Genomic DNA, 12,573 nt, shown 5'->3' on the forward strand with positions numbered 1-12,573 from the left:
GCTAGCGTCACGGCGAGGACCTCACACTCACGTGGGCAGAAGGGTGGAAATCTGTAGAAAATCAGCATTGTTAGTTTCTCCTAATTTTAACTCATTCTGCCATTACCACACTTCTTTCTTTTTGTAGCCATTTAAGTTTTTGCTACTTTACTGAACACCTGAAAAACTTTTTAGAATAAAAATCTATAAGTAAACAGAAAAATAAGGGAAAGCACTCAACTGACAGCAAAAAGACATTAGAAGTGAAAAACTTTGCTTTAGATGACGTAAATCTCCAAACTCAGTAATTTTAATTGCTTTTGACATCAGCTGCTCTCACAGCTGTGACAACTAATAACCAGCTTTTCAGAAATGTCAGCAACCAACCAGGTGCTGTAACCGGCCAACACAGCTCATGGTTAAGGCAGAAAGACAACAGCGTTACATGACAAACGTTGATGAATTCCTGACTCTAGGGATGAGACTGAAGTCTCCCGGACAAGTGTCACTTTCCCTGTCACACTCCAAGGATACCCCTTCTGGCCATTTCAGCTCAGGTGTTGGGAATTTAAACTTAGCAACAGCAAGCCTGGACTCTCTAGAAAAGCGATCCAGCGTGTCAGCCATGCTTAGCTGTACCGCGGGCGCTCTCTGTGCCGAATTCCAGTCCAAGCTGAACTGCCTGCTTCGTAGCTGGCAGCAGGACACATGCAGAACAGCACTTCAGCACCCAGGAGGGAAAATAAATCCAGCAGCTTTCTCAAAGCATTTCAGGGCAAGAAACGTGTTTTCCAACCATGGTCAAGCTGTATGGTGAAGTACCTGTGCCTTTCTGCAGCCTTCCAACATTTTTAACCAAGAAAATTTAATGGCGATTTGCCATATACAGTGCAAGTATCATGGTGACATCTCAGTACTGAAGAAGAGCTGATGACAAACATGATATAAACCACTTTTTTCTTTCTCCTGTTGCCAACGTGACAATTTGGATTCGCTATAGGGCAAGAGCCCTTCTGTGAATCGAAACCTCGGTAACTAATCCCACAGACGGAAGTTGCTTGGCTGCACAGTCTGTCTCCAAAACTACTCCAAGCAGAGCTTTGCTGTGCATCGTGGTGCAGATCAGCGGTATCCTCCTCCAGTACATTTCCTTCTCCCTTTACACCAGACGAGGCCAACACAGAACCACCATGAAAAGGCATGCCAAAAATACAAAGGGCTAAACACTTTCCAACAGGTATGCCTATATCAATAATAAATGTAAGGCCAAAAGTAATTAGAAGGAGTGACATTATTATTACTTTAAACAGCACCAAGGAAATCTCATTACCAAACAAGAATTCACAAAGCAATACTAACAAAGCTATTTACCCTTTCCATTTTCCCATAGTACCTATAGTTTCTATATGATTGTCATTTGGATGTATGGTATTTTTTCCATTCCTAGTTTTCAAGGTGAGAAATTCAGGCATCTTTGTGTGTGCAGAACACTAGTAAATCACTCTGACAAACTGACAGAAAATTCAGTTCTAGAAAGAAATCAAACTGTTGCCTGGCTGTTAACTTCAAACAATTTCTGGAACAATGAAAAGGTACAGAAAAATAGCTGGTTAGACTGATAGGGGACTGACTGGTAGGTTTCAGTGAAAATACTCACTTTTTATACTGACACATCTAAAAAGAAAACTTTAATTTCAGAGCACTTGATACAGTAGGTTTTCTTGAGAGAATTCACCACAGACCACAGGCAAGAAAGATTTGATCTCCACTGCTTTCTGTTATTACGTAGTAACAAGCTACAGAATATTTTAGAACACTATCTCATGTCTCTGTATATTGTGGGATGCACAAAGTCTATGAGATCATGATTAAACTTACTGCTTTTGAAGCAAGTCTATGCAATTTGAAGAAAAAAAAAAAAAGTTTGATGCATTAATTAAGGACCAGAAAAGAATAACACTGGCAGAGAAAGGGTTCTGTACCTTGATGCTCCTTTACTTCAGAGCCCATGTGCCACAGACAGCATTCAATTAAATAACAGTCTTAGCGATAAACAATGACAATACAGAGAACACTACACAACATCACTCCTTTGGCTCAAAGTAATTCCAGTTTGTTACTGAACAGTTGCTACGCAAGATCTCCGACACATGGCTGAAAATAAGAACCTTCACACTCTACAGCGGCAAAGGCTAGTAACAAATTGGCAAAGGAAATTTAGATTGCACATCCCTTACGCAGTTTTATTTCTTGTGCCGTTTGAAACAGCATCAGTATAACTTTGGTATTCACCTGAAAAAGGCTTCATGGGGAAAGCAGCTGGCGTTTACCAGTTCTCCAAGGTAAGCTCTGTCTGAAAAGGCATCAATTTCCAACTTCTCCAAACAAAGTAATTTGTTTGAAACAAGAACAAAGAAAATAATTTGTTTTGAAATGTCATGTTGCAGCACACCCAAGATACAGTTTTGTTCTCACAGGGATGTTAATAACAGCAGTAATAATAACATCACGCTGAAAGATGATGAGGTGCCACAGCAATGGTTGCAGGGAAAGTCAAGCTCATCTCTAAAAGGAGTGTTCTGGGAAGATGAGCTTTCAGAGAACTTTCTATTGCCTGGCCTAGTCAAAGCACTTCCAGGGGTTGTGTTTTTCCCTCCTGAAGCAGAGCATTACTTAATTTTAACAGTAAGAACAATCATCCACTGGAACAACCTCCCCAGGTACGTGGTAGAATCTCTATTGGTGGAAGTTGTAAAGATGCAACTGGACAGGGTACTAGATAATCTCCTCTAAACTCCCTTTCCCACAAAAGGCTGGACCGGATGATCTTTCAAGGTCCCTTCCAACCTGGGCTGTTCTATTATTCTGATTTTGGGGATACTGAGAGACTGAAGACAGACATTTCTTTTCTATGTGACCACCAATGTGTAAGCGTTCATTCTGTGATCATTCCTTTTTAAATCAGCTAGAATCAACCATTATCAGAAAGGTAAAATGCCAGCTTGCCTGTCTTGGATGGGATTATGCAGGCCAGTTAGCATGGGAGGGATAGGAGGCAGCAAAGAGTACAGAATACCAGAGGCTATCAGGTTAGGATAAAGAAATTTTGGGGTTTTTTGAAGTCAGAGAGGTCTCTGTAATGGCTGATTGCAATTCTTATCGAATAGGCAATTACATGTTAAAATGACTCAGGCTGATTCAATGCATCATGAATGCTACCATCGGTGGTATTAACGTAGAGCAGATGTCCTCTCTCTGCAGCTAAGGCAAAACACCTCTGCTTCCCCATTTAAAAGCTTAATCACCGTCACATATGTCTAAACAAACCCCTGATCTCCTAGAAACCTTATATGCAGCACTGTAACCCTCTGTGTGTGCGTATATATGTATATGTATTTTTTTAGATGTTAACCATCTTTTATTTACCACAATAACTTGACCTAGGACCTCTACATTTGCTTCCTTTCCTATTTTTTTCCCCCGAAGTACCCTGCCAAAAGATAATGTGCCTTACCAATTAGGCATTACCAACACGGGGGAGAGGGGAAGTTTCAAGTATATAAACAACATATTTCATAAATAAAACCTAGCTTCCTCTTGACCAGTGGGTTTGGTGTGAAGAGGAAGCCTTTGTGGACAGGATAGCCGAGGAGAAACTTAACTGGCTCAAGCCAGTGGCAAAATACTTCAAGTGATAGAGGGGCATAAAACCGCACTTCTCAGGATAGTGGGAGGCTACTAAAATTACAGGATCTCACGGTATTGCGCGAAAAGAATCTGAGGAAGACAGACGGGGCAAGGGAATGAAAAAATCTCTTTCCCACACCAGTAAAAGATATTTGCTCTTTCCGATATGCATCCTTGTCCCATCAAATACAGGTCCCTCCCATGCAGACATTTTATAGGCTTGCTGACGTTTAGAGAAAAGTAGTTCTGCTCCTCTGACACACAAAATCTGTCAACAGAAACCCCTTTTCTATACATGTCCTGTTGCTACTAACCTTTACACAGAGCCTAGCATAGTGAGCTTCTGGACACTACTATGGCACCAAGAAAACCTTATTGGAGGTTAACTTTAATATCCAGACATTTATACTTTGGAAGAAATTTGTTGTAGAGATTATAAGGCATCCTTTAGGGGTCAAGTAGTCCATGTTAATACAGACTTTCAAAGCTGAAGTCATTCCTACTCCTATTTTTGCTAATACATAGAACATTTTCATAAATACAACAGGCACAGACAGGACTTTTACAACCAGCAATCTATCTTCACTGTCAAACACAGCAGCTGCTTTATCCTCAGCCAAAATCATTAACACGGTTCTATGGCTCAGTCTGCTGCCCCAAAGGACCTTGTTCTTCAGCTATAGCTGCAAGGACAGATTTGCCTTTCAGGATTCCAGGCAGCAACATGGGTTTTTTTTTTAGTTTATTCCTTTTTGATATCAGCTGCTTTTTTCTCTGTGGGAAAGATACTATCTTCGTGACATGCAAAAGTCCAGACTGCACATCAATGTATGGAGAATGGAATGAAAGTGTAGTATCGGCAGTGATGCATTCGACACAACCCACTACGTAGATCCCCAACAGCCATGCAAACCTTGCCCGTTATACACTAGGGCATACTGCCTCCACGTGGCAGAATATGCTTCAGACATTCTTCTTTCCTGCATTTCACACAATCTTGTGTGTGGCTATGAATTTTGGAAATAGTTATGGAAACAGAAGGAATAGAATCCCAAGATTATTTCTGTGAGAAAGAGCAATATGGGGATGAAAAAAAATAATGAATCATATTGTTAACAGTGTTTTTCACACAAATACTCACCAGGAACACACAGTAAAGTACAAAGGCTATATATATATATATACACGTATATATATATAAAAGAATGCTTTCTCAAATGTTTATTACATGATGAAAGAAGACGAATTGAAAAAAATTCACATCCTGAACTCGATCAAAGGGGACTGATTGCTCTTCAGGCCTATTTGCTAAAAGCAAGATTGAAAGAGCTTTTTCAAAAATTACATAAAACCATATCACATTCTTTTTTCAGTTCCTAACTGGTTTGATTCACACTTGACTAGAAGACCATAAAAGTTGCTTTAGCATTAGCCCAGCTATCTGATTCAAGTAGCACTAACACTGTGTTATGGATACTGGGTTTCTCCCATGACTAAAATGTAAACACTTTGTGAAATTGGTATATTTTCTTCCACACCACACTCATCCCCACCCCAAAGCCCCAACCTCCACCTACTTTACCAATATTGTTAGATACAAGACCTAAAGAAGATAAAAAATGAGACAATTATTGTTTTGCCCATTTGTGTCTTTACATTTCAGTTTCTACCAGCTGACCACGAGTGCATTCCACCTTGCTGCCAACAAGGTCTTCATACGTAACTTCCAGACTGGAAAGAAGTGACGTGGTATGGCTGAAAGGGTTTCGTAAATCACCAGTGCCGTAATATTTAGGATTTCCCTGCTTTGGTTAAAATATATTGTGACGCTGCTGTCAAATCTCAATCTTACTGCATGAAATACACAGTGCAAGGGGGTGCTAAATTTATGGTGACATTTTTTTCTTTTTTCTTTTTTTTTTAAGAGAGTGCAAGGTCTAGAGACAGTGTGAAAATCTCAAGATTAGGGCGTTGCAGGGTGCTATGCCAATTTTAGCTTACATTTCATTGTATAAACATTTTCCCAGCTCTGTTTGGTATCCAGCAAACAATCCTATTAGAAATTTTCCAAATGTCTGTGTGTTTTTGTCTCTAAGTACTGTCCACTTCAAAACTTTTCAAAGTATAAATTAGTAGCTATACATCTGTTGTTGTTGCTCTGTTTGAACCTGTTGCTGTCCTGACTGCTGTTGTGTTGGCTGTGCCTGGGGTGGCAAGACATCAGTCTGAGGCACTGACCTCCATGTCAGAGGATGCTGTTCTGTGATCGGGTTCCCTAGAGAGGCAATGGAGTTCACCAAGGTGGTCAGGTTTATAAAATGGGCCACAGACTGAGGATTGGCTGCCTCTGGCTGCGGCTGGATCTGAATGTCGTTTTGGCGGTTGTGCAGCATGGCGGAACCACTGACAGTGTCAAATGTCACGGTGAGAATGGAGTTGTCCAGCTGTAACTGGCGTTCAGGTACAGTCAGGTGGCCCACAGCCACTGGCTGGAGGTTTGTGAACTGGGTTCCAGCTGCCGTCGTAATGGGGGTAACAGTGATATTGGTCAGCCCGACAGAACTGGAAGGGGCTGTGACATTTGGGTCCCCAAGGGTCACCACCACCTGCGGAAAACAGAAAGGTAATCTCAACCTTGTATCTTGCAGCTGACTACCAAACATCAAGCATTAAGAAAGATCACCTGAGTGCTGATGGGTTCGTATCTTGCTACTGCCATCAAGAGAAGTCACGCACACCGAGGAGAACACAGAAAGCTTGGAATAACAACTTCCAAGCACAGAAATAAGAAGGTAATAGGAGGGAGGCATATGCAACATTCAAAACGAGCAGACACATTGATTAACTTTCAGACTTGTAGTCATGGCTCCAGACAGCGGTATCTGGCAAACAAGGAACTGAAGACAAGCAGGAGGAGCCTACAGGTCCAACTCCTTTTTTTTTTTTTTTAAAAAAAAGTCTCTATTCATCTTTCAGGTTACCACACTTTATCAAAGTAGCCCTAAATGTTCCGGTCACTCTTTCATGTTTGCTATTAGGAAAAAATAAGGGTTACCCCTCTAAGCAATGCCTGCTGCCCATCACCCTGCTACTGGAGCGCACCTGCTGGATGCTCTGGACAGCTGAATTAGTCTCATCTCCAACATTCCCTGTGAATTCACCTTCCTTCTCTGTGTATTCATTGAAGGCAGGGTCCTCAGGCACTTGAGCTTCCTCCTCCTCACCTGACTTTTGTTTTCGTTTCAGGCCACGTTTAGGAGTTTTCAGATGCTGTTTCCCTTCTGGTAGTTCTCCCTGTTCCAAGGCTAATTCCGGCTAGAGCAACACATTTCCAAACAAAACATCAAGTCATTTTGCTTAGTGAAGTTCCAAGAAAGAGATTATCACCTGAAGTTGCTTTACTGACAGTTCTCAAGTGATGAAACAAACTTTAGCAAAAACTCGATTTCAGGGAATGAGACCTCACCCTGTAATTACTTCTGTTTTACCAGAACCCATGTTATACAACAAAGCAGATCAACAGCTTGCATCTGCTTATACATGTTAAGCTGAGGCTGACTCTCTAGAAGAGCACATTCCTTGCTCATCAGCCTATGCCCAGCTATGGTTTGTACCAAAAAAGTGATGTCCCCACCTCACCTTCCAGTAGGCCCGGAACCTAGCTGCCACCAGAATCCTGCAATGGCAAATTTACCTGAACAATCCCAATTGAGGAGGCATCAATAGTAGTAGTCTCTGGCAGCTGCTCCAAATCATCAATCCTCACCGAAAGAATCTGTAGACAAAGAGGTATCAGCTGGTGAACTGCAGCAGCACGTACCACAGTCAAACAATACAGCATTGCCCTAGTAAATCCTGTCACAAAGCAAAACTGATGTAATCTAACGTTTTACACACAAAATTTAATACAAGAGATTTAGTCATGGCTTTAAAAAAAAAATAATCTTTTGGCATGTAATCTTTTCCTTCTCATAGAATCATAGAATGGTTAGGGCTGGAAGGGACCTTCAAAGGTCATCTAGTCCAACCCCCCTGCAAGGAACAGGGATATCTCCAACTAGATCAGGTTGCTCAGGGCATCGTCCAACCTGGCGTTGAACATCTCCAGGGATGGAGCATCCACCACCTCTCTGGGCAACCTGTTCCAGTGTTCTACAACTCTCATGGTAAAAAATTTTTTCCTAATATCCAATCTGAATCTACCTCCCTCTATTTTAAAACCATTACCCCCTGTCCTATCACAACTGGCCCTCCTCAATAGCCTCTCCCCATCTTTCTTGTAGGCCCCCTTGAGGTACTGGAAGACCGCTATAAGGTCACCCCGGAGCCTCCTCTTCTCCAGGCTGAACAGCCCCAACTCTTTCAGCCTGTCCTTATAGGAAAGGTGCTCCAGCCCTCTTATCATCTTCGTGGCCCTCCTCTGGACCCTCTCCAACTGGTCCATGTCCTTCTTATGTTGGGGGCTCCAGAACTGGACGCAGTACTCCAGGTGAGGTCTCACGAGGGCAGAGTAGAGGGGAAGAATCACCTCTCTCGACCTGCTGGCCACGCTCCTCTTGATGCAGCCCAGGACGCGGTTGGCCTTCTGGGCCGCAAGAGCACATTGCCGGCTCATATTGAGCTTCTCGTCCACCAGTACTCCCAAGTCCTTCTCCTCAGGGCTGCTCTCGATCCATTCTCCGCCCAGTCTGTATTTGTGCCTGGGATTGCCACGACCCAGATGTAGGACCTTGCACTTGGCCTGGTTGAACTTCATGAGGTTGGTACGGGCCCACCTCTCCAGCCTGTTGAGGTCCCTCTGGATGGCATCCCTCCCTTCCAGCGTGTCAACGGCACCACACAGCTTGGTGTCATCGGCGAACTTGCTGAGGGTGCACTCCATGCCACTGTCCACGTCACCGACAAAGATGTTGAAGAGGGCCGGGCCCAACACGGACCCCTGAGGGACGCCACTCGTGACCGGTCTCCACTTGGACATCGAGCCGTTGACCACTACTCTCTGAGTGCGGCCATTGAGCCAATTCCTTATCCACCGAGTGGTCCATCCATCAAACCCATGCCTCTCTAGTTTAGAGAGAAGAATGTCGTGCGGGACAGTGTCAAAAGCTTTGCACAAGTCCAGGTAGATGAAAAACCAGCAAAGTTTAAAGACAATGATAGAAGAATATGTTTATTTTCATATTCTAGCCAGAACACAACCCACTGGGAAGTGATGAATTCTACAGAAAACAAGCAATGTGTTTGCAAAAAAAATTATTAACATTTCTATTTATAAACCTATCAACTGTGTCCTACTCCATTATTTTCAGCTGAATCTATACATCTCAGCTTATCAAAGAATAGAGACAAATTGCCTTGTGGACTGGAGTCAGGTAGTTGCATTTTTAATCCAAAAATCAATAAACAAAGCTTTTTGTTGACTTCCTTCTCAGTCATCACGATAAAAAAGCGTTCACGGGAAAGCAATACTAATGATAAATTGGTAGTTAAACAAAAAAGCCTCAAAGGGAACAGACATGCCTTAGTCAAACTAAACAAGGAATGCTGAGGAGAAACATAATAGCTATCCAGAAATTTGAAACACAGAAAAAAGCCCTGTTGGGGTTCAGACAAAACATCTCTCTAATCCAGATTCTCTGAAGTCAGCATTCATCTTTAATACTAAGAATAATTTTGTATCATCAGCAGATGCTGCCATCACTTCTCTATTCACCACTTCTTTCAGAACACTTCTGAATAGAGAGAACACAATGGGGAAAAAAGAATCAATTATGCTCACTAGTGGACAAAGACAAAACATGGAAAAAATGCTGAGGCAGAAGAAGAACAGGGATTTAATTAGAAGAACTTCATTTTTAGGGACTGACGATCAGGTATGTTTACTACTGAAACATAACATAATGAAAAAGCTGATTCAGTTAAGTGCATGCTTAACAGACATTACCTAAAATTGGCCACAAAAGAACAGAAAAAAGAGAGAGAAAAAAAACCCCTCATTCCTTTCAAGTCACTGAAGGCCATAAACTTTCTTTTAAAAAAAACAAAAACGTGGAAAGAAAACCCACACCACCCCACAATCTACCTGCCAAACTAACTCACCTCTGGATGTTTACGCCTCATATGTCGACTCATGGATGCTCTGGTAGATACCTTTGTCCCACACAGCTGACAGCTCTGGGCTTCTACCTTATCATGAGTGAGCTGGATGTGCTTCTGTAGCATGTAATCAGTGACATACTTCTTATCACAGACTGAACATGTCCACTGTTTTCCTACTGGTGGCAGATGGAAGGAAATGCTATCAGCAACAGCCCCCAAAGATGAGTATCGTATCGTCAGCATCTCAACAGGAGGAACAATTTAATGTTGGTAACATGATGTGTAACACTAGTTCCAAGACTGCCAAGTCTAAAGCAAGCCTAGGAACGAAATTAAGATATTGTCTTTGGATACTGTTTTTTAGAGGACTTACCTGTATGAATCAACTTATGAGTCTCCATTGTATTTCTCTCACTAAACGTCTTGCCACAGAGCTCACACATGAAATCTTTGATTCCTGCATGAAGAGCACATTTACCATCAGAGTGAAAACAGTCTAAGGTATCTGGGACAATTCCAAGCCTTGTATTACTGAAAAAACCCAAACATCACAGCCAAACAATTGGAAGCAGCCCAGCTTCACCAGTTATTTTTATATAAGCCATGCCACTATATCTGGCAGAAAATGAATCCTAGAGAAATTGATGTGTGAGGTAAAATTTTGTTTTGGGAAATGAGAACCCGAAGACTAACTTAGAACACAGCCAACACTCTAGATCTACCCTCTCTTAAAAAAGCAAAACATGAAACCAAATAAACTGTAATAATCTTAAATGTGTAACAGGTAATCTTGGCTGACAAGAGGACAAAATATCACTTTTCAAAAAGCAGAATATGCACTTTTTTTAAGTAGTGTTCCTCATACTCTCTGACTGTTCGAGGTAAGAGTTCTCTCAGGAAGCATTTAACTGATTCAGTGCAACTTTTGTTCATCTTTAGAGATCTCACCCGTGTGTCTTTTGTAATGCTTCAGCATGTTGACTTTCTGTGCAAATTTTCGGTGACATTCCTTGCATTCATATTCTTTAATCCCTTTGTGAAGTTTCATGTGGTGACGAAGTGCATGTTTTGTCTTCATTCCTGTGAGACAAAAGGTTCATCGTGGCAATTAGTCCATGGCTCCCGCCTTCAGAGAACTCAGGATGATCATGTTGTTAGTCAAGACCTCTAAAATTATATCTGCTGCGTGTCCACAATTGCATGTTTTTATTTGTTTAGGTAGTAGTGCACATTATTATTTTAATTCCAGGCAAAAGCTCTGGAAAATATCTGAGTAACTACTGAGGAAGATGCAAAACAGCAGGGACAAGCAAAGACAAAACATCATTATAGATGTCAGATTTACTGCCTTCTACTAAAATACCAGTTCAGATTTGTTCCAGTTATAACACGAACAATTTAAAAAGTCAAAGAAACTTTGATTCTTAAGGCTCTTAGAGAGAGAAATCACTCTATTTCTTAAGCTTGAAAACAGCCTAGAATGAAAAAATTAACTTGTATGCACTTTTGTGCTGCAAATGCATTGGAACTCAGCAAGCACTGAAATTTTATTAAAATCAGTTTTGTCTTACAGGCCATGAAACTAAACTGTAGTTTATGTATTCATAAGGCTCCTGGTTAATACAGTTTCTACCTCTCGAAAATGCAGGATTTACAGCACTCCGAGGAGCTTCCCAATATTCTAAAAATGGAAGTAGTTTTAATTCAGATATTCACCTGCTATTCAGTATCACAATTAACAGAAAACAAGGCATTAGACATACCTTTGCCACATTCTGCACACAAGTATTCTCGGATATTATCATGGACTCGCATATGTTCTTTTAACATGTCTTTTCTAGCAAATGATTTGCCACATTGCTCACAAGCATGACTTTTTACACCTTAAAAATAAATTTAAAAGACAACATAAACAAAAAAAATGTTAATGAAAAATGTGCATCTCCTGAAAACTGACTAAACTGGTGAATTAGAGGGTAACAGTCCACCTGTGTTGTCAACCACATCTTTCATGCATATTGTAGCCCAAACTAATTTAGAAGACTTTGGAGAGAGAGAAAAGCTGGCTTTTTGTGTGAGATCTGAAAAAGAAGATAAAGCTTGAGGTTGGAAAATACTGAATAGCATGAAATAATAATGAGCTGTTAAAAATGATTTTGCAATAGCAGTTTTCAGCCTGTGTAATGGTGAGAAGGTGGCATGGATAAGAATTTGGGGAAGAACAGAATACAGAATTAGGTTTTTTAGCAGGTGAATCCTGCACCATATTAACTAGGAATCTGGCTTGTGTGCCTAAAAGCATAAATATAACATTTATCTTATTGTAACTTACAGTAAAAACCCATAACTTATTTCCTCCTGAAGAAAATAAGGCAGGCACTGGCAACACAAATTTATTTTTAATATTGATCAGAATAAAGAAACACAAAATTTTTACCTGTATGTATTAGCTTATGTCTTTCCAGATTTCCTATACTGTTAAAAATCCTTCCACAGATTTCACATGGATGGATGTATCTGAAACCAAAGAGACCAACACACGTCATTCTTTTCTTGAGACAGAGGAGGTTTTCAGGCATCTCTGCCAGTAACTGTTATTTAATTTGGTAATACTAATTACTATAAAAGTTCCTTGAAACATAAATACATTTTTTAAATGAGCCTTAAGAAGCCTGTAAGTTCACTGCAAGCTTGGGGCACGCTGGCATCGCTATAACCTCAAATCATAGCTTTTACAAAATATTTACCAAAATCATAGACTTATACTTTACAAAGCCCAAACTGGGAGGCTGTTGACTAATCATCTGT

General features: G+C 40.9%; 1 protein-coding gene across 4 annotated transcripts in view; it reads right to left on the reverse strand.

Moving 5' to 3' along the window:
• Positions 1-5,577: 5,577 nt before the first annotated feature.
• PRDM15 (PR/SET domain 15) overlaps positions 5,578-12,573 on the reverse strand; it is a 40,659-nt gene continuing 33,663 nt past the window's right edge. For 3 of the 4 annotated variants that reach the window (XM_086618296.1, XM_086618276.1, XM_086618270.1), the window contains 8 exons: positions 12,203-12,282; positions 11,529-11,648; positions 10,714-10,845; positions 10,139-10,222; positions 9,766-9,941; positions 7,361-7,441; positions 6,769-6,981; positions 5,578-6,272 (listed from right to left, as the gene is read on the reverse strand). In XM_086618296.1, the coding sequence (XP_086474422.1) occupies positions 5,796-6,272; positions 6,769-6,981; positions 7,361-7,441; positions 9,766-9,941; positions 10,139-10,222; positions 10,714-10,845; positions 11,529-11,648; positions 12,203-12,282 (1,363 nt within the window). In that variant the 3' untranslated portion in view covers positions 5,578-5,795. The remainder of the gene's footprint in view (positions 6,273-6,768; positions 6,982-7,360; positions 7,442-9,765; positions 9,942-10,138; positions 10,223-10,713; positions 10,846-11,528; positions 11,649-12,202; positions 12,283-12,573) is intronic. The other variant, XM_086618285.1, reaches the window with a different exon arrangement.

The sequence above is a fragment of the Tauraco erythrolophus genome, chromosome 1 (assembly GCF_009769465.1).
Source record: "Tauraco erythrolophus isolate bTauEry1 chromosome 1, bTauEry1.pri, whole genome shotgun sequence".
NCBI classification, from domain to species: Eukaryota; Metazoa; Chordata; class Aves; order Musophagiformes; family Musophagidae; genus Tauraco; species Tauraco erythrolophus.